Source organism: Callorhinus ursinus, unplaced genomic scaffold (genome assembly GCF_003265705.2).
Source record: "Callorhinus ursinus isolate GAN/ISIS: 27379988/994484 unplaced genomic scaffold, GSC_fseal_2.0 scaffold25, whole genome shotgun sequence".
NCBI classification, from domain to species: domain Eukaryota; kingdom Metazoa; phylum Chordata; class Mammalia; order Carnivora; family Otariidae; genus Callorhinus; species Callorhinus ursinus.
The window spans coordinates 9036449-9058101 of NW_027397087.1; the positions used below are offsets into that span (position 1 = coordinate 9036449).

A 21653-nucleotide genomic window follows, 5' to 3' on the forward strand; every position below is an offset into this window, starting at 1 on the left:
CATGCCTGGATTCCCAGCCCACAGAAAGATAATGAGCTCCAGGAAATGGTTACGAAGAAATAGAGATAGCAGGCATCCTGATCTTGTTCCTGAACTGTAAGGAAATGAGTCTCAGATTTCACCATTCCGGATGACAGGGCATTTTTTCTTCTTCTAATAGGTACGGTATTAGTCAGGGTTATTCAGAGAAACAGAACCAACAGGAGATACATATATAGATAGATAAATATGACAGAGAGAGAAGGAGAAAGAGGGAGAGAAGGGGGGAGCGGGAGAGGAGGGCAGACCGGGAGAGAGCTAGTGACTGACTTACTGTGAGGAATTGCCCATATAATCGTGGAGGCTTTGCGAGTCCAAAATCTGCAGGGAAGGCTGCCAGGATGGAGACTCAGGGAAGAGTTTCAAGGCGTCCAAATACAGTCTGCTGGCAGAAGTCCCTCTTGCTGGGGGAGGTCAACCGTTGTCCTGTTAAGGCCTTCAACTGATTAGATGAGGCCCCTCTACAGTGTGGAGAATGACCTGTTTTACTCGAACTCCACCGATTTAAATGTTAATCTCATGCAAAAACAACCCTCACAGAAACATCTACAATACTGTTTGACCAAATATCCGGACATTGTGACCCAGCCAAGTCGACAGAATTAACCATTGGAGATACCCTATATCAGGTTAAGTAAACGCCCTTCCATTCTTAGTTTATTAAGAACTTTTCATAAATCTTGAGTTTGTATTGAATTTTGTCAAGAAATTACTTTTATATTATTATTCTCATTTGGTCTATACGTTGTTAAATAAGATATGACAGGAACATGAAGTATCTCTCAGTTCACTGTTTGCTGTTCCCACGGCCACCACCTGTGCAGGGCAGAGAGCAAATTGCCAGCAGGGGCCCAGGGGAAGTGCTGAGGCAGCTTATAGGACCTTCCTGTCCCTGAGGCAAGCTTCGGGCCTGGCCCAGGAGGGGCCCACAGGCTGCAGCAAAAGCTTGCACAATCTCCATGGAGCCTGTGGGTAGGCCTGACAGCTGCCTGAGTTGCAGTCCTCACTCGGATCAGGAGGGGCTGATGAGACCTCAGGTAGTCAGGGAATCTGGGGTAAGAGCTCGTCAGGGGGTGGGGGGCAGGGGGAGACAAACACACTCATATACCCACATGCACACCCATGCACCAGGTGTGGCCTTGAGCCGCAGCCCAGCCCACTCTGGGGCCCACATGGAACTCCTCAGCCCTCTCTCTGGCTTTAGGGAAAGTTCCTGAAATGGAACAAGTCTTTTTTTTTTTTTCCTTACTTGTGCCCCTCTCACTCCTCAGAACGTCGGTGCCCTGAATCAGCCAAACTGCAAAGTTGAGGGCATTGTCCCCCACACTGCCAAGTCTGCCCAGGACTTCTGACCCCACCCGCCAGGGAGCTCACCAAACTGCCGCGTGAGGGAACAGCCGCTATACAATAGGGCCCTGGCTTCAGACACCAGCCACACGTTCAGGCTTCCCGGGACGACCCTTACTTCAGACTAACTGGCTGCCAATTCCGGGGTCCCCAGGACCTCAGGTTGGATAATCGGCTAGAATGACTCACAGAACTCAGGAAAGCTCTGTACTTGGGATTACCGTTTATTTTATAGGGAAAGGATACAGATTGAAACCAGCCAGAGGAAGAGATGCACAAGGCAGAGTCCAGGAGGGTCCTAAAAGTGGAGCTCCCAGTCATTCCCTCCCCCAGAGTCATGGGCGGTGTTCCCCTATCCAGCCACAGTGTGCGACAACCCACAGCATATCACCAACCAGGGAAATTCCCTGGGGCCTTTGGGGTCCAGAGTTTTTACTGGGGCTTGATCACATCCTGCCCACGTGGCTGACCTTTGGTCTCCAATCTCTCTGGGATGTCGGGCTCTTGGCTTTAGTTCCGGGTCCTCTGGAGGTGGGAACGGACACCGACTATTCCAGAGTTCCCGTCACAAATCACACTGTGAGGCTGTCCAGCGGCCAGAGCCCCAGGCAAACAAAGACACTCCCAGCAGGCAGGCCATTCAAGGGGTAAAGAGATCACCTCTCAGTAGCCCAGAGTGAAGGCCAGACCTCTTTTTAGGTTAGGTTAAGTCTTCATTGTACAATAGGGCATGCTATAAAGTAAGTACCCAAAGATGCAGTGTGGTGTAGCAGTTAGAAACCTGGCTAGGTTTTTTTTTTTTAATTTTTATTTTCTTAGATTTTAGTTATTCATTTGAGAAAGACAGAGACAGAGAGGATGAGCAGGGGGAGGGGCAGAGGGAAGGGGGCAGAGGGGAAGCAGACTCCCCACTGAGCTGGGAGCCCAACCCCAGGACCCCACATGACCCCAGAACCCCACAAGACCCCAGGACCCCACATGATCCCAGGACCCCACGCAGGGCTTGATCCCAGGAACCCGAGACCATGACCTGAGCCAAAGTCAGATGCTTAAGTGCCTGAGCCACCCACATGCCCCAAGCCTGGCTTGATTTTAAAGTCTCCAGTTCCAGCGCTGGCTTTGCCACTTTTGAGTTTAGGGATCTTGAGCAAGTTGCTTAACCCTGTTCATGCCCACCAACAAAGCTGGAAGGCTCACAATTCCTGATTTCAAAATTGACTACAAACTACAGTAATCAAAACAGTGTGGTATAGCATAAGGATAGACAAATAGATCAACGAAATAAGTCTAGATATACACCCTCACATCCACAGGTAACTGATTTTCAGGGAGGGTATCAAGACCATTCAATGGGGGAAAAGAACGGCCTTTTCAACAAATGGTGCTGGAGTAGCTGGATACGCATATGCAAAAGAATGAAGTTGAACCCCTGTTTCACACTGTATACAAGAGTTAACTCAAAATGGATCAAAGACCTAAATGTAAGGGCTAAAGCCATAAAGTATTAGCAGAAAACAGGTGTAAATCTTCATGACCTTGGATTAGACAATGGTTTTTTTAAATATGACACCAAAAGCACAAGTAGCAAAAGAAAATATAAATGGCAGCATCAAAATAAGAAAGCTTCTGTGCTTCAAAGGATATCCTCAGGAAAGTGAAAAGGCAGCCCACAGATTAGGAGAAAAACTGCAAATCATACATTGGATCAGGGATTTGTATCTAAAAAATATAAGGAACTCTTAACAATAATAAAAAAAACCACATGACCCAATGAAAATGGGCAAAAGATCTGCATAGACATTTCTCTAAAGAAGATCTACAAAAGGCCTACAGTATGTGAAAAGGTCCCTAACATCATTAGTCATTAGGGAAATGCTGATAAGATACCACTTTACACCCACTCCGATGACTGAAATCAAAAGGCAGACAATAACGTGTGGGCTAAGACGTGGAGAAATTGGAGCCCTGGTACAAGGCCTACAGGAACGGAAAATGGGGCAGCAGCATGGAAATGGGCTGGCAGGTCCTCAAAAGGTGAAGCAGAGAATTACATTATAATCCAGCAAGTGCACTCCTAGGTGGACATGCAAAAGAATGGAAACCATTGTCCACATACGGCCATGTACGTGATTGTTCATAGCAGCATTATTCAGAACAGCCAAAGATTGGAAACGACCCAAGTGTTCATTACCCAGTGACCGTCAGGTAAAGCGTGGGAGTTTTATTCAGCCATAGGAAGGTATGAAGCACTGATGCCCGCTCCCACGTGGACAACCCTTGCACGCATCATGCTGAGTGAAGGGAGCCAGACACAAAAGGCCACATATTGTATGAATCCACGTATAGGAAATGTCCACAATAAGCAAATCCATAGAAGCAGAAAGTAGATTCGTGGTTGCCTGGGGCTGGGGGAGAGGCTTGAGGTTGACAGGTGAGGGGTGAGGGGTTTCTTCTGTGGGTGATGAAAATCTTCTCAAAATGACTGTGGGGAGGTTTGCCCAACTCTGTGAATACATAGTAAAAGCCATCGAGTCGTACTCTCTAGAAGGATGAATGATATGGTATGTGGATTATATGTCACTAAGGTTGCTTGGAGATAGTATAAAAGAAGAGCGAGAAGGAGGAGGAGGGATCAAAGAGGAGACTCTCAGGACACAGTGTGATTCCTGATGCCTGGAGCCACCTCTCAGTTAGGACCCTGCCCTGCCGGTTCCCACCCCTGCTCTGACACCTGCAGCTTGTACCCCAAATCCGCTCAGCTTGGCATGAAAGTCATCACATGTGAACATTTGTCTGGTCGGACCAGCTATGCTGCACGTTGGTCTGGTGAGGAGTTTCCTTTCAGCTCCTCTCAAGCCAGTGATGGAGGGGAGGGAGAATTTGGGGGGCCATGAGACCCACTGCAGAGGAGGCTCAGGCCTGGACAGCCCGGGAACCCCAGCCCAGCGAGGGCTGTGGCCGTACCTAGCTGAGCTTGGGTTAAGCCCCCAGCCCGCGGAGGGTCATCAGAGTGCTGGGGTCCCTGAGCAGCCTCAATTCTGTGCTGCTGGAGGCCTGGTCCCCAGAGCCCGGTGCTTCATGGCAGTCCTCAAGGCCTGCAGAATGACGCCCTGGCTGTTCCGTATGTTATAGTCACTAAGCTGCAGCAGGCGATCAAAGTCTTCCTCCTTGTAGGTCATGTTGAACAGGGAGTAGGGTGAGGTGGTCCCAGTGAGATCCACCTGGCCAGCTGGGAGCTCTGCAGGGCTGCGCCGGACACCTGCCCAGGGGTGAGAGGGGTTAGGAGCAGGACCCAGAGGCCTCCAGAGCTGGGCAGAAGGAAGCCTTGTGGCTGGGCGCCAGGGTGGGCTGCTCCTCCTCACTTCCCCCCGCCCCAGCCCTCTGTGTCCTTTGCCCAGAAATAGAAATGCAGATAGTAGGGTACTACTTTGAGACATGAAGGGTTTGCTACTCCCCACATTTCCTTGTGGCAATGCACTCTCACTTTTGAGGCAACCTGACAGTATCTCTGTTTCACCTTCAGGGTCAAGGTGGAAACAGCTGGACCACAAAGTCAGTCAGCTTAGTGAAGGATTTTTAAAACACATGATGGAAACAAGAGTCTGAAAACCAAAGGGATTTTTGCTTTTTAAGAACCAGTCTTCGTTGAGACAGAGAGAGAGAGAAAGAGAGAATTCTAAGATGTGGGCTGAGCCTGTTAAGGGTAAAGCTGGAAGGTTTGGAATTAGAGCGGGAACCAGAAAGCCAGGAATAACGGACAAAAGCAGAAGTGAGGCTTCCCCACCAGAAAAGGCGGACTAGTTGGCGGAAGGGAAGGATTGGAAGGCATGTGATGAGGGTTTACATTTCAGGGACCCCAGAGTAGAGGCCCAGCTTCCTGAGAAAAGACCACAGGCAGGGCTGGGGTAGGAGGGGAGAATCCAGCTGAAATCCCAGGTAGCGTCAGGAGAAATCTGAGAGCCCGGGGCCCGGGGGCCCCTCCGTCCTGGCTGCCTAGCCCTCCAACAACGTGGTGCCCAAGCAGGGGTGGAGACGTCTGCAGACGGGGACCACGCAGGAGGGCCTCTGGAAGCAGGGATTCCCACACACCACCCCAGAGCAGGAGAGCAGAAGAGCCCAGGTGCAGCTGGGGGCGGTGGGGGCCATAGGAGCCTGGGGTCATGACAGGACAGCAGCACGGTGACTTTGCCAGCAGAGAGCCCCTGCAGGGATGTGGCATCCCCACAGAGACCAGCACACTGCTGTGTCCAGAGCAGGGTGGGACTGGCCTGAGGACCCCCTCCCTCCGCTGGCCGCAGGAGCACTGGGAAGGACGCAGGCAGTGCCTCTGAGGGTCAGGCTGCCAGGCTGTGAGGAAGGGAGGGGATGCCTTACCGGGGGCTGAGTGGTCCCTGAAGGAGGCGTTGACCAGCGGGAAGTGCAGCAGGACCGGGGCATCGGGGCAGGAGGGGTCTGAGAAGAGGTGGCACTCTGTCGGCTGGCGTTGGTCCTGAGGGCTGGGCTCCACTCGAGGGAATGGCAGTCCCCGGGCCCGGCAGTACACCTCAGTCTGCTGCAGCGCCTGGTTGCGGGGAGGGGGGCCCAGAGAGAACCGGCTACTTCCTGGTCGTCTCAGGTCAGTGCTCTAGAAAATGCTAGAGCTCCAGCCCAACTGACCACTCAGTGTCAAGACAACCTGGTCCTGGCCTCTGTGTGGCCCAGTTAAGATACACGGTGTCTCCTCAGAGGGAGGCGAAGGATTCCAGCAGTCTGCCATGTTGTTTGGTTAATATCTTCAGGGGAGGCACAGACCTAGCACCCCTGCTCCCATTTGGGATTCTGTTGTTAGGTTATGCAAATCCCAGAGCCTGGAGGCCTCAGTAGGGGACCCACTTGTGTACCAGGGCCCTATTCCTGCCCCCAGCCCGCCCTGCTCCCGAGTCCCCAGGGAGGCCCTGAGGGGGATGCATGTGGACAGGCCAGGGTCTCCTTCCAGCTTCGTCTAGCTGCTCTTCTTGGGGTGGGCGCAGCGAGCTTCTTCCCTGCCCACCTGTCCTGGGAGCCCAGGGCCCCAGCACCTCCACAGCCCCTCCCAACCGAGGGCCCTGGCAGGAGTCTGTGAGTCAGAGCCTGTCACCCTTCCCTCCCCTTGGGGACCCAGGAGGTCAGGGTCAGTGGCCCCTGGAGCATGGCCTGGCTGCAGGGTGTCTGGGGTTTCCATGGGGCAAAGAGAGGCACCTCAAAGGGTGAGGGTAGGGAGTAGTCGAAGGAGAGAATGAGGTCCAGCCTGCGGCCTGGCCGGAACATGGAGGGACAGCTGGTGTTGAGGAAGTAGCCGGCATCTACCAGGCAGAGCTGGGGCTCCTGAGGGGTCAGCTGGCTAGCGGTGGAGTCTAGCTGGCAGTCTGATGGGGAAGGCAGGTAATAGTCAGGGGACAGCCACTCTGCCACATGTCTTCTACCCTTCACACTGCATTTGCCTCCATGTCCCCTTCTGTCCTCTGGCGTCACTCGCTGTAGGCACACGCCACCCCAGCCCTTCCCAAGACCTTTTGCAGGCCAACCCCAGAAGGGGATGCTGTGACCCACCCCCCCAAGTCCTCTGCCAGTCCTAACCACGGTCCATGTCCCCGCTGGGAACCCAAGCTTGCTCCCTGCGGAGACACGGCAGGGGCCCTTACCTGCCCAGGTGGAGAAGTCTTTCTGGCTGTAGTAGCCCTGGTGCATCTGGAGGCCCCAGAGGAAGTTGCAGCTGTGCTGGTGGAGTGGCCTGCCTGTCAGCAAGCCCTTAAACGCCTTGGCCAGGGCCGTCCCGGGTTGCAGCCATGAGGCCTCCAGCCATGAGGAGGTCCTCAAGGAGGCAGGAGACTCCTCTGGGCTCAGAGAAACAGACCTTGGTCCGGTGAAAGGCCTGGAAATGCCTGGCCCTGCTTCCCCTCGGAGAGTGCCCCTCCCCCAAGCATCTGAAGAGGAAGGCGCCTCATCCCAGCCTCCCCTCCCGGCCCGGCTTCTTACCCACGTTCCTGATCTTGTCCTTGATGTGCTGCTTCCGGGTGTCATCAGAGCTGAGGAGGTCATACCAGACATCCAGCAAGTTGAGGGAGAAAATGTTGCTCCAGATACCTGAAGGCCAAACCCCCACATAAGTCAGCCTCAGGCCTCAGCACACAGCCTCCCATCACATGGAGGGCGGGGATGGAAAATGGGAGGCAGGTGGGCTGCTTGGACAGTAGCTCTTCCCCACAGCCCCACCCCGGTGGTGCCCCACCCCAGGGGCTCTGCCAGACCCGGGTACAGGAATCATGTCCAGTCAGGGAGGCCTGGCCCAGGATCAGCCAGAATCTTCGGAGTAACCACCACTCACCTTCCAGAAAGCAGATCCGGGACTCAGGGAGCCTCCTCATCAGCTGCCCCATGAAGAACTCGGAGCCGAAGAGCTCGCTAGGGACGTAGGCTCCATACTTCAGGAACCCCACCTCATAGGGGGAAAACTCCACCCACTCTATGGGAACAGGAGTGAGAGGCGGGAATGAGAGGAGAGTGGGCTGAGCGGGGAGCCCCAGCTCTCACAGGGGCCAAAGATGCTGCCCCCCCCCCCCAGCAGGCCCCAGCCTTTTCGCTGCCTGGCTGACTCCCTCCATCCAGCCCCTTGAGCACATCCCCACCACCTCCACCACCAGGACAGTGAGCTCTGCGGCCTGGCTCATCAGCTCATCAGAACCGCCTCCCTTCCAGAAGGCTGAGCAATCTGTGTAGGAGTTTCCTGTTTCAATTCTCTGAAGACCCGCAGGGTGCACAGGAGGTGTGTGTGTGTGTGTGTGTGTGTGTGTGTGCGTGTTGGAGGGTTATGTGGACAGGGCTGAAGACTGTACCCTTGAAGTCGAGGGTCTCCAGGTTGTTCTCTTTGACATTGAGGCTCAAGTAGAGGGGTAGAGGGTTCTGGCCCTGCTCCAGAGCTGCTCTCTGTTCCGACAGCTTCTGATCCGTCACCTGGGGTGGGAGGCATGAGGGCCTAGGTGTGGTTGGAAGCACCCTAGAGGCAGCAACTCCAGCAGGACTGGGTGGAGGGGGGGCACACCCTGAGGGTGAGGCAGCTCTCCATTGGAATTTGGGTGGCATGGGTGGGTGCACTCATCCAGTTCCCACTCCCACCCCCATATTCTGACCAGATGCAGGGTCGCCATGGAAGGCTATGGAGGTTGTGCACTGCGTATCTCAGGAGAAGGCCATTCACAAGGACTGTGGTGTCCATAGTGACACCCCACCTCTGCTCCTGCGGTCCTTGGCCCCATCTTTATGAGTTGAAGGGTGGAGGGGATGTGGACCCTGATGCACAGACACAAAGACACACACACACACACACTGCTTTCCAGAAAGGACACGGGAATCCCATTTTAGTATACACCATAAGCTCTGTCAGGGGGTGGGCTGCCTCTTCTAGATTCACACGAATGCAGTCCAAGTCTTGGCCCCTCCAAAATGCTTTCCAGGCATCCTTGCCTCCCCCTTACCTGCCCCCCTCTTTCCTGCTTTGCACAGTATGATGTTGTACCTCGTTGTTTATTCTTGCCTCCGTTTCCAATTTTCTCTTCAGTGAAACACCAAGTTCTGCCTTGATGGCAGGAACTATGGCTTGCCTTTTGGGAGAGCCTCCCAGAGTTCTAGGGGCACAGAAGGGTCTCGTTGTATCCCAGACCAGAGATGCCAATAGGGTTCCTGTCCAGCATCAGCAAGGTTAATGGTGGTGGCTGCCCAGAGCCGCCCTTGGGAAGGAGCCTGCCACAGGCCGCGGCTGCTTCTGACGGGGTGGGATGTCCCACAGATGTACAATCCCTCTCTCGGGTTCTCTGAACTGGAAGGCACCTCACTCAGCAGCTAGACCTAGGGGGTTCCCAAACAGCCCAATCCGCCCTTATCATCTGATTTACCTAGAGGATGTGCTAAACAGATTACGAGGTTACTTCTGAGAATCAGGAGATTCTCGCTGAGGAATTTGTTTCTTCAATTTCCCTAGGAAATTCTGATGATCAGCCAGGTGTGTGTCCCAGGATTCTAGCCCCACCTTCCCAATGAGGAGTCCCCCCTCCCACACCCGTGGCAAGGCCCAGGTGTACTTCTTCCTCCCAAAGACCTCTGTCACTGATGGGTCATCTTTCCCCCCAGTTCCACAGGGGTACCCTATAGGACTTGAGTTAGAGGGAACCCACAGGAAAAATCCCCCAATGTGGCTCAAGGCCCTGGCGCTATGCATCATAGCTGCAAGTCAGTCCCGCAGGTGTGAGTGTATGTACATACTGTAGAGGGGGGGGACCTTGATTAATAACTGCAATTTCCCTTCTCAAAGTCTTTTTATTCAGGAATCCTGTTTGCCTGCTCTTTGGACATGTAAGATGAGGGGAAATGTGATCTTTTACTCCAGATGCACCATTTCTGACCTGAGGGAAAAGGGTCAGCACATCCCTCCATCTACCGAAATAACACCCAGTATTCTTTTTCCTTCTAATAACTCACCAGTGGTGGCAGGCCTCTGGATCTCCAGGCCCCCCGTTTCCAAATGAGCATCCCCAACGCTACAGAGCACCCCTCTGATGATGACTCAAGGGTCCCCCTGAGGTGTGGGAGCTGGGTGTGGTGTTGACCATGTGTTGACATGGTCTAGGCACTGTATGGGCAGGGGGGACTAATGGCAAAACCTTTTTGGCCAGAAGTGAAGAAAAACATGTAAGACCTTCTTGACTCAGAAAAAAGCAAGAGAAAAACTATGAGTTTCCTCCTAAGGAACGGTGAGCAGCTTCTAAGCAGTTCAGTGCTTGTCAGCAAAAGACTAAAGAAAAAAGTTTGAAAGACATAGTTTGATCATAACTGGTATATTTTACAAGCACTTTTTCTTTTAACAAAAACTGAAGCAATATTATAGAAGTGTGTAGACTAATAAAGTTCTGTATAAAGTTCAGGGTATACTATTTCTGTAATAATAATAATGAAATTGTTATTTCTTATGGAGTTATATTTTCTGACATTTAAAATGACTTTTAGAGTTGTACATTAGCATAAAATAGAGATAATAAATGCTTTTACCCAAAAACTTAAATTTGAAATACACACTAAATTTCTCTGATTAAAGAATTATTTTAAAAAGCATATAATGAATGTTAGCTTTAAGAGATAGAGCATAATAACTAAAAAAAAAAGAATATTTGAAAAGCTTTAATATTGAGACAAAATTTTTAAAACCACATGGGTGCTCATTTTTAAGGATGCATTGTTTGTTCAATAATACCACAAGATTTCTTGTGAACCAAAAACACCCCAAACCTTATTAAGTTTGTCTTTTAAAAATAGACTCTAAACCTTGTATATAATACCATGCATTAAGTCATTACTGAAGGATCAAATGGTAATTAAATAAAAGTCTTCTTTAAAGCTTTGGATCAAACTGCATTTTTTAGCACCTCATAAAGTAAACTGTTAAAACAAGCTTCTCCCAACTCTACAGTAATTAATTGCCACTACCAGGCAGAAAAGTCATTAATAAAACACAATACCCTCACAACTAAACATGAACTTAAGATACAGATCTAAAGAATACATAGGATACATTAATAAAGTAAAAATACTTCAAGTAGTTACATTGGTTTTATAAATTAAATGTCATTTCAATAAAAATTCTTTTTTTAAAAAGATTTATTGATTTATTTGAGAGAGAGAGAGAGAGAGCGTGCGCATGGGGGGGAGGGGCAGAGAGAGAGGAAGATAAGCCGCCTCCTCGCTGAGCAGGGAGCCCCACATGGGGCTCCATCCTAGGACCCTGAGATCATGACCCGAGCGGAAACCAAGAGTCTGATGCTTCACCAATTGAGCCACCCAGGCGCCTCTCAATAAAAATGCTAACATTTCCCATGAAACACGACTAGCTGATTCTATTACATGTATAGAGGAGCAAAGGGCCAAAAGGAGCCAGGGTAATTCTGAGAAAAACCAAGGTGGCAAATGGGGGTAAACCTGTCCTATCAGATACCAGCATGCATTACCACCGTAGAGTCTCTAATCCAGTGCAGTGTTGGCACATGTTAGAGAATCAGCCCCATTGGAATGGAAGAGAACTCAGGAAGAGTCCCATGAATATATGAAAGCTGACATAGGACACAAGTAGTAACGCAGATTTGTGGAGAAAAAAGTCTAAGTGACATTCGGAAAGTTTGCAATCCATATGGAAAAAAAATAAAACAGGGTTTGTGTTCACATAATACCTGAAGATATATTAAAGATTAAATTCCTAATTGTGAAAAACAAATCTTTAAAACTTTTATAAGGATACATAGGAAGATATTTTATAACTTTAGGAGAGGGAAAGATTTCTCTAGGGAGACTCTAAAAGCACAGACCATAAAGGAAAAGAATGATACACCAGGTTATATTAAAATTATGCATCAAAATCTAGTGGAACTGATAAAGGATTAATATCCAGAATCTATAAGGAACTCCCACAAAATAATATTAAAGATGAATTAACAGAAAAATGGAAAAGGACTTGAGTAGGTAATCCATGGAAGAGGAAGTCCCAATGACAAATATACTTGAAAATAAGATCAGTCTCACTAAAAATCAAGGAAATAGAAAGCCACAATAAAATTTTGTATGACACCCATAAAATGAACAAAAAACTAAAAGTCTGAAGAGCGTGTAGAGAAAAAGAAATGCTGATACACTGATGGTGGGAGTGTGAATTAATGAAACCTTTTTGGAGAATGATTTGGCAATAGGCAGGAAAGCTGAAGATACAAGTACCCAAACTGCCTAACAATCCCACTCCTGGGTATGTATCTTGGAGGCTCAGAGAATCTCTTAACATTTGCGCACAAGGAGACTTGTTTGAAATCATCTGTGCAAGTAACACTGTAATTTTCTTAAGGATGTATAATAAAAGGTATATACAATAAAATATATAACAGAGGTAAATAAAGTATGTTATGGAATTATATGTTATGTATTACATGATACAATCATGTATACAGACTGAAGATATGCATATGATGATATGGGACTGGGGAGGCATCCACAGGGGGGCTTCAATTCTTTCTGTAACATACTATTTCTTAGGCTGGTTGGTGAGATTGTGCATATTCATTACATTATTCTTTATGCTTTATGCATTTTCTTAGGTCTGAAGATTATTGTAATATTTAATGATAAATATTATTTTTATAATATTTTTAAACTAATACATAAAAAATAAGAATGGTTGGTAATTTCCAAGTAGCATTGTTCTTACCAGCAAGAATAACACTTAAAGAAAAAAATCCAAAGCAAATTCATTTTTGGTTAGTTTACATAATAATCTTTCTTGGTCAAACTCCTGATACCCAAAGATAAGAAAGGCAAGAATCCTTCCTCTGCTAATATATTTGATAGTTTACTTTTTTATTATGAATGTTAAAGATACTTTTTTGTGTATGTTTTAGTTGTTTCAAATGCTTCAAAAGAAATGTTCAGATAATTACCTGTGGTAAAACAATAGTGGGAAAAAAATAACTGATTTTAATAATTGTATCAGTTAATGTAAGATTTAACAGCGGACTTACTAAACTTTCCTTAAAGAAGCAAGTTAAAAAAAAATGTATCTGCTCAGTTTGGTCTTCATGGCATTACAATAAACAGTAGAGAAATATAATAGCTGGGGCACCTGGGTGGCTCCAAGGTTTAAGCCTCTGCCTTCCGCTCAGGTCATGATCCCAGGCTCCCTGCGCCGCGGGGAACCAGCTTCTTCCTCTCCCCCCGTGCTTGTGTTCTCTCTTGCTCTCTCTCTCAAATAAATAAAATAAAATCTCTAAAAAAAAGAAAGAACTATAATAGCTAACAATGCTAACTCTATGCCAAAGTACCACTCAGTGTTCACAACCAGCCTGTGAAGTAAGTACTATTCTCACTCGCCCCCACTGAACAGATGAGAAAACCCAGGCACGGAGAGATTAGTAACTTGCGAAGGAACACATAGCTAGTGAGAGGCGCTGAGATTAAACCTGGGGAATCTGGCTCCAGAGTCTGTGCTTTTAACAGTACCATGAAGATGTAGAGGAAGAAGACATTCTATATTGCAGTATTAATAAGATAAAAATTATTCGAGCAATCTCACTGACAAACATAATGTCAAAGTTTTGTTTGCCTAACTGACTTTGGCATCGACTCATCCCTAAGCTCTTGAGAGATGTAGAAATCTCTGTTTCATGGCAAAGAACTGAAAAACAGCCTGACTCAAAAAGGCAGCATCCCAAAGTACAGTAGCCACGGAGACACTGTGATCCCCGCGCCCTTTCCCCACAGATCCCAGCCTCCCTCACCCTGTAGGAAAGGCGCAGGCGCAGTAGCTAACTGCAAGGCTGCCCCAGCCCCGCAGGTGCACTCACGTTTCGCCTTGCCAGCATTGGTACCCTACCTGGCCGTGCAGCATGAACTCCAGCACGAGAGCCCACAGGTCCACAAAAGTCGTGGGGTGGCCCTGTTTGGCCCGCAGCTCCAGCTCTTGGTGGTAGCTCGCAAGGCGCTCCGGGGAGAAGGCCTCCATCTTGCTCTTGACCAGGTGCTCTCTGGCATATTTGATGGGTCCTTCGAGGTCCTTCTGTGACCACTCAGGGTCCCCGTAGAGGTGGGCCATTGCCCTAGGAGAATAAAGGGACAGTATGGTGGGAGGCGGAGGCCCAGCTTGGCTCGCTGCTACATCTCCTTGCCACCCTCCCACTGCTCCCAATGTGGTGATCCTGCAGCCAAGGCCCTGCCCATCTGGAAAATGTGTCTCGGGGTTTTCTTCCAGATCAGCGCTGTCCAATATAAATATAATGTGAGCCACAGATGTAATTTGAAATTTCCCAGTAGCCACATTTTTTAAAAAGTAAGAAGAGAGCAATAAAAATTAATTTTTTAAAAAGATTTTTTTTATTTGACAGAGAGAGACACAGCGAGAGAGGGAACACAAGCAGGGGGAGTGGGAGAGGGAGAAGCAGGCTTCCCGCGGAGCAGGGAGCCGAATGTTGGGCTCGATCCCAGGACCCTGGGACCATGACCTGAGCTGAAGGAAGACGCTTAACCGACTGAGCCACCCAGGCGCCCCTTAAAATTTAATTTTAATAGTATTATCTTAATTCAATATATCTAAAAATTCTCATTTCAACATGTAATCAATATAAAAAAATTAACATAAATTTATATTTTTTCTAGCTAAGTCTTCGAAATTCCCTATTTTATCTTTATAACACATCTCAATTTGGACTAGCCACATTTCAAGTGGTCGATAACCACATATGACTAGTGGCTACTGCATTGTACAGAACAGATCTAGACCCAACACCCATCTTCATGGGCCTGTCCTGAAGCCCTTTAAGACTCTGCTTGTCAACAGCTGTCACATAAGTCCTCTGAGTTTACTCTCCTTTTACTCCTTAAAGTCACATTTCAATAAGACTCAAAGGAACGAATCTCTAACAGTGAAAAGTCCCACCTCATCATAGGCAGGGTGGGGTTATAGGGAGGCAACGTTGTCTTTAGGTAAGAGGTAAGGTAGTATCTCTTCATCTAAATTTCTCCATCTATACTATAGGGACAGCAAAAGAAACTACCCTAGAGAGTCTTACAAGGATTTAAATGAGATAATAATGTTTAAAGAAAAAAGAGCTACCGACTTGGAGTTCCTGGTACATGTCAGACAAGATAAGTGTTTTACTTGGGCTGCCCCAGGACAATCCTGTGGAATAAGTACTACTATTACCCCCGTTCTGGAGATGAGTCAATTGAGAATCAGAGGAAATCAGTTGCCCAGTAAGTGGTGTGGCAGAGACTCAAACCCCAGCTCCTCCTGAATCAGCTGCCTTGGGCCTCTCCAGTAGTGTGGAATGGTGTCCTCCAATGCCTCTCTCACAGGAGGACCTCTGTAATATCTACTTCCTCCCTTCTGAGAAAGCCACCTGACACCCACCAGACTATACTGCTCAGACCCACTTGGCTTCCACATGTAGAGGGGTTCCCCGGTTTCTACTCCATTCCCCTTTGGGACCTGATCATCTCTGCTCTTCCAGTCCCCACGGCCCTCACCATGTAGAGCCCGAGATGCCGCTGAAGTAGGTCACACAGTCCAGGAGGCCCAGCTTCTGCAGGGCCAACAGGTGGCCGTAGAGAGAGGTCATGGCCCGGGCACCTCCTCCTGTGGCCATGATGCCCACAACAGGGACCTGGACCGAAACAGACACAGGCTGGCTTAACCGGGACCAGGATGGAAGGGACCTCGGGGCCAGGGCCTGATGGAGTCGGGGTTAGACCTAGCACCCAGCCCCTCGCCCAGGAAGTGACAGCTCTCGGCCCTGGACAGGGCCCAAAAAGGAGTGAGAACCCCAAAGCTCACCCCCACCCACCACACAGCCACTCCCATCTCTGCAACTGGAGCATCTGGAGAGGGCAGCGGAATCGGGTACTTCCTTAAGGCCAGTCCAAGGTATTGCACCCACATTCCCCAGTACCCCCAAACCTCATCCTCTTGTAGGTCTCTGTCCAGCTGCAGGGCCTGCTTTAGAGCCTTAGCCACCACTTGCTTCCTCCTGCTCAGAAAGGCTTTCTCCTCTGCGCATAGATCGAAGCCCAGGTGCACAGCCAGCTCCTTAGGGCTGGGGCAGTAGAAGATCTGAGGGTCAGGGGCACTGCATAGCTCAGCCACTGGCTGGCCAAGCCCCTGACAGCTGCCAAATTACTTCCCTGCTCCCAACCCCAAGGGCCACCCTTTCCACAGCACTCCCTGCCTCACAACCACCCCACACCATCCCCCACAGATATGAACGTCTCTTACCAGCCCTCAGCCTTGAGCTGCAGCCTCACTCCTGGTGTCTGAAATCAAAGCAAGAGACCATACTAGAATATCCTCAACCCTCAGGGGAATGTGGGTACCCCCTGGGGGCCTGGGCGCCCCATCTTTATTCTCACTGGCACTTCCCATCCAGTCGAGGCCACTTACATTTGTGGCAGGAATGTTAATGGTCACCTCCTTTCCCATGGCCAAGGACCTCAGGGGCACAGTGAGGTGCCCAGCTGACTTGTCTGAATTCCAGCCATTGCTTGCAGAGCTCTGGAGGGAAATATTCATTCAACCAATCCTTACTGAGTATCTAGACAGACACAGTCTCTCTCTGATAATGTAAAAATAAGCACAATATTTAGTTACTATAATACTTATAATTACTAATTATTAAAATACTTGCTGATATTTTTTGTTCTAACTGAATTATGTATCTGAATTTATCACAAAATAGGTAGTGAACAGATGTTAGCGAATGTTATAAAGGGAAAAAATGTTGTAAAGGAAATGAGCAGGGTGATACGATACCATAAGGAAAGGTGGGGTGTGTAGGGGTCTATTTAAGATGGGGGTCAAGAGGGGCCCTTTGAGCTGAGATCTAAAAGAGGAGGAAGAGAAGGAGGCAGCAGTCTCGGAAGGAGACGGAGGAGAACACAGAAGGCCCTTGGCATGTTGGGAAAGCGGGAAGAGATAAATATGGCTGGGGCATCATGACAGAGGGGGAGCATGGAACAAAGTGAGGCAGCAGAGGTGAGCAAGGGCCAGGCCATGCAGGGCCTTGGAGGCACCGATATGGGAAATTCTTCTATGAGTATTGATGTAGGCGCCATTGAAAGGTTCAAACCAAGTCTGACAAAGCAGGGCAGTCCCCGGGCCCATGCCAGGCTGTGGTGGTTCTCCCCGTCTGCCAAGGGCTTGGTGCTTCACTGGGGGAGGCTGGCGAGGCCACGGGGGCCTGGCGTTGGCCTGAGAGGGGCCCGCGCCCATGGCGGGGAGAGCTCCAAAGCCAAGACCCACCCTCAGACGTGCGCTCAGGTTGGCCTCTTGGGCTGCCATGTAATGGAAGTGGAAGGCAGAGGCTGGGCCCAGAGCAGATGTCTGTGTGTCTTCATAGGACCCCTTCAGCTCCAGCTCCAGCTCCAGCTTGTCCTGATCTAGGCGGGAGAGTGGGCAGATTAGCACGAGGGCAACAAGAGCCAGGAATCCGAGCGGGGACCCCAGGAAACTGGCAGTATTGCTCGGGCATGGTCGAGACCTGGGAGTTTGGACTACAATAGACAGGATTCTGGAGAGCGCCCTCCCCAGCCCCCATGGGACTCCCACCTCCTGCAACACACCTTCCCCCAGGTCAGGGGGACCCTCGAGCCCACAGGAGACCTGTCGCCCTCGTGCTGTGTGAGCAAGAAGGAGGCTCTGCTCGGCTGCTCGCCTGCTGCCCCGCACAGGTGTCCCAGCCACCCCATCTAGCAGAGAGCAGGCCTGGTCCCGAGCAGGCCTCACCTGTGACCGTGGCTGTGCTCCCGGTGCGGTCCAGACAGACATCCAGGCAGGACAGCTCTCGGGCCTGGGGCAGACAACATCATGGGCTGGGGGCTTGGCAGGGGAAGCTGAGGTCCCCTAAACTTCACCCTCTGAGCCCCACGGATCCAAATCCACCACACGCAGAACAGGAAGCAGAGTCCAGCGTGGGATTGGAGGCAGAACCACCACCCCTCTCCTCTGATCTGCCAGGACTGCTGAGTCAGGTGTTCTGGAGCAGCTGGGGGAGCCCCGCCTCCACCCCGTGCACACCCCCAGCTTTCAAAGATTTGCCAAACTTGGGGGATTTCTGAAGGCCGCCCGACCCTCAGGCACGGTTCTTTCTTCTCCGTGTTTCTCTGCGGACTCAGCCTGGAGAGTGTCTTCCTACCACAACGGCTCCCAAACAGTAGTATGCAAACCACTGGTCTACAGGATGATGGAATGATCTCCCGGCTGTCCTCCAGTTGACCAGCTTGCCAAAGGAGCCCGCTGCATTCTCTGTAAGGCATGTCATCTGACGCCCGAAGCCCACCCAGCTCCTGACTGACTCCCGCACACTGGCTGAGTTTAGCCTGCCACCACTGGTCTCCATCCCCTCAGATAAAAAGCAGCTGCCGTAGGTATGACGATTTTAACGTGCATTTGTAAAAGTAATACTAGCCCATGAAGCAGGCCCTTGTACGACCCTGAGGGTAGAGGCCTCCTTCAGTCTGGGGCTCTAAGTGCCTTCCCTCACACTAGGCCCGGCCCTGCTCCCAGGTCATGCCTTGCGTTGCTGGCCTGAAACCTTTGAGTGGAAAGCTTCTCGGGCCTTATTTACCACCCGTTCCTGTCCACTGCAGATTTGTGAGCTTGCTCTGTCTTCGAAGAGCTGACCAGGACTCTCCACCGGCTCAAGGAGGAGCCAACAGACCGTCGACTCTATCCCGGCGCCCCCAGGTTGGAGGCGCAGCGCACTGGAAACTCCCTCCGAGCCTCTGCTGCTGTAGTACTAACACCCCAGTGGGGCCTGGCTTGCATGACTTGCCCACCACCTTCCGAGGCTAAGAACTAGTAGTCCATCACAGGTGATGAAACACTGTCAGGGGCACCCACGATTTCCCCCCCCCCCCCCCCCGCCGTCCAGCCTTGGGCCAGGACCCCCCCCCCCCCCCCCCGCCCCAGACACGAGGGACAGAGAATCTGGACCAAAGACATTGCCTTAAATGAAGCCTGGGTCCTGAGACACTCCCTGGGCTGTGTGATGATTACTCACGTTTTTTCCAGCAGGAACTCCACATCCAGCTCCCCCTGCCCCTGAAATCAAAGATGAGCAACTCGTCAACATTTGCACATATCTTCACAGCTGACACAGTTCTTTGACCATGTTATTGTCACCTCTCGAGCAGTCTTTCAGGGAGGCACGGTATTACAATTCTTCCCACTTTACAGACGTGGAAATTGAGAATTAGGGAAAAGATGGGCTGCCCGCCCAAGTTACCCACAGCTGATAAGTCTGCGGGGAACAGGTCTCCTTCCCTGGCAGGGCTGAAGGAGGAGGTGGGGAGCACAAGCCAAAAGAGGTTTAAGGATGCCCAGGGCCCATCTCCTGTTCCTCTTGAAGAGGACCTGACCCCAGAACCCTGCCCTCCCATTCCCCAGCCTTCACCTACTGGAGAAGGAGCAGAGACCTTCATGAAGCAGGCTTTGGGCACCGCAGGAGAGCAGTGAGCAGAAGTGATGGAGCCCCCAACTGCCCCAAGGGTTAGTTACCCTGGGCTGGGTTTTGATTGATATTAGGAAGTTCTCCACCACCAGAAACCTTCCTAGTAGTGGACTAAAATCTCTGCATTTGGTGATTCAGTCTAGTTAACAGTCTAGTTAAGCCTTCTCCTTTCCTATTAAAATGTAAATTTCTGGGAGGGGCTTCCCTCTTCCTGTGAACGCATTGAGCACAGCAGCATTCCAGAAGGGAGAAGCTGTGTAACTTCCTCAGTCTGGACTGCAGAGGGGTAGGACTCCCCACTCACCTGGGGAGGCAGGGAGAAGGTCTTCCGGAGCAGCTCCCCAGGGACGACTTCTGAGACGTCATAGAGAAACTTGAAGCAGGCATCATCCTCGGTGACTGAGTCCTCATCATAGACATTTAGCTCCAGAACATTCTAGGGACCCAAGAACAGCAATGTAGCACATTATTTACTCATCACTTTACTCCATACCTGTTGAGCCTTTACTTGATGCCCACGGTTGGAAAAGATTATTATGCCTCCACACTTTGTACTTCAAAATAAAAATAATAGTAAAACTTAAAAGAACTAAAAGGAAATCCGACAAAGTTCCTAATCTCCCCCGGCTAATTTTTGTTTTTATAAAAAATAAAATTCTTTCAGCATTTCCCCACCGTTGCTTGCCGCCCCCCGCCCCCCGCTTGCTGGTCCCCCAAGGCACCGTATGTACCAGGCACTGTATTAGGAGTCTTCCATGCATTATCTCATTTAACCTCATAACAGCTCCATCAGGAAGGGATTCTTAACTGCCTCCATTCCACAGATGGGCTTAGAGAGGACCAGCAACTTGCCAGAGGTCAGGCTCACAGCCACATGGCGGATCACACGTTCTCTCCCACACCGCACACCCAAGCTGGGAACAAAGTCACTCCTCCCCAGTGTCTCTGACTGAGCCCTGGAGGAAGGTGTGCTCCAAAAGAAGGATACAGCCGGTCCTTAGGTGGGTGGTACTGGCCTTTACCTTGACCTGACTCTGGATTAGGAAACTGAAGGTCTCATTCCATACAGGATGACTGGTGTTGGTGATTGTTTTGGTCTTAAACTTTGTTCCAGGGACGGTTGGCAGCTGTAGGGTCACATAGGGGTCTGCCTCACTCACTGGCAATGTCAAGAGAACAGGGTAAGAGAGAATTCCTTACACTCCTCTCCAGGGGCCTCGCCAGGTTCTTGCCATGACCTTGGCAGCCACTGTGGGCAGCCCAGCCCAGCCCCCAAGTTCTCACCTGGGCCTTTCCCGTAGGGCCTGGTCATCTCTACACCCCTCGAGCCCAGGAAATAGTTACTCACACAGGTCAGTCCAGCCCAGGTTCCGTGCCTCCAGGACCCTCACAGTGAGCCGCCAGCAGGCAGAGGCCTCCCCCTGGAGAGAAAGAACAGACTGCTCGGTCCCTCCTGCTCAGGGCCCCAGCCCCACCCCTCTGTGCTGAGGTTTCTCCTCACAAGGTCAGTGATGCTGCCAGGCGTTTGGGGGCAAACAGCCTTTGCCCACCACTGTCCTCGGGGCCGTGGTCCTGGGCTGCAGCAGTCAGGGCAGGCAGACCAATGGGGGATGGAATCTGTGGGACCCCTTCCCCTTCAGGGACAGAATTGCACCGTGTAGAGGTGACAACGGGGAAACGAGGACCAAGGAATGGTCGCCGCACTGGACATGTACTAAAACCCTGGGGAAGCCACGGCAGCCCACAGCCAAGCGCAGCGAGGAGGAAGCAGAACCAGAGTGGGCACGGGCTCATGGGGGCAAAGGGAGCAGAGGTGGTAAAGGAAAAGCAGAAGGCAAATAGGGTGTGCCAAGTCCTTCTGGGGACAGGGCACAAGGGGGCTCTCCTCAAATCCCTACTGCTGAGGTCCTTGCCACCGCCTGGAACCCCGGGGTGGAGGCGGGGCTTGGGTTTCTGTTCTTCTTGAGGCCTAGCTACAGTTTGCTCTTTCTGGGTGCCCTGCACCAGTTTCTTATGGTAAGCCCCCGCCATCTGAGGCAGAGGCAGCACTGGGCTTGCAGGACCAACATTCGGCCCTGCGGGGTCCTGGGAGACAGTGTTGTGATGAAACCCAAGAGTTCTTCTGCTTTGTGCCCTCCCGTCACCAGTCCCCTCCGTGCCTGTGACCCCGAAGTCTCCTGCCAGGAACCCGTCTGGGCTCTGCACAGTTGCTGTCTGCTGAGGGTTGCC

General features: G+C 50.7%; 1 protein-coding gene across 1 annotated transcript; it reads right to left on the reverse strand.

Moving 5' to 3' along the window:
- Positions 1–1614: 1614 nt before the first annotated feature.
- PLA2G4D (phospholipase A2 group IVD) lies at positions 1615–20300 on the reverse strand. Its single transcript, XM_025883757.2, has 17 exons — positions 20293–20300; positions 19729–19778; positions 18975–19015; positions 17699–17762; positions 17216–17352; positions 16358–16468; positions 16193–16230; positions 15878–16013; positions 15448–15584; positions 13799–14021; positions 8238–8355; positions 7730–7867; positions 7381–7488; positions 7047–7238; positions 6604–6770; positions 5761–5947; positions 1615–4645 (listed from the first exon to the last, which is right to left on the reverse strand). The coding sequence occupies exons 1-17, from the start codon at positions 20298–20300 to the stop codon at positions 4419–4421; spliced, it is 2082 nt and encodes a 693-aa protein (XP_025739542.1). The 3' UTR covers positions 1615–4418.
- Between the last annotated feature and the right edge of the window lie 1353 nt (positions 20301–21653).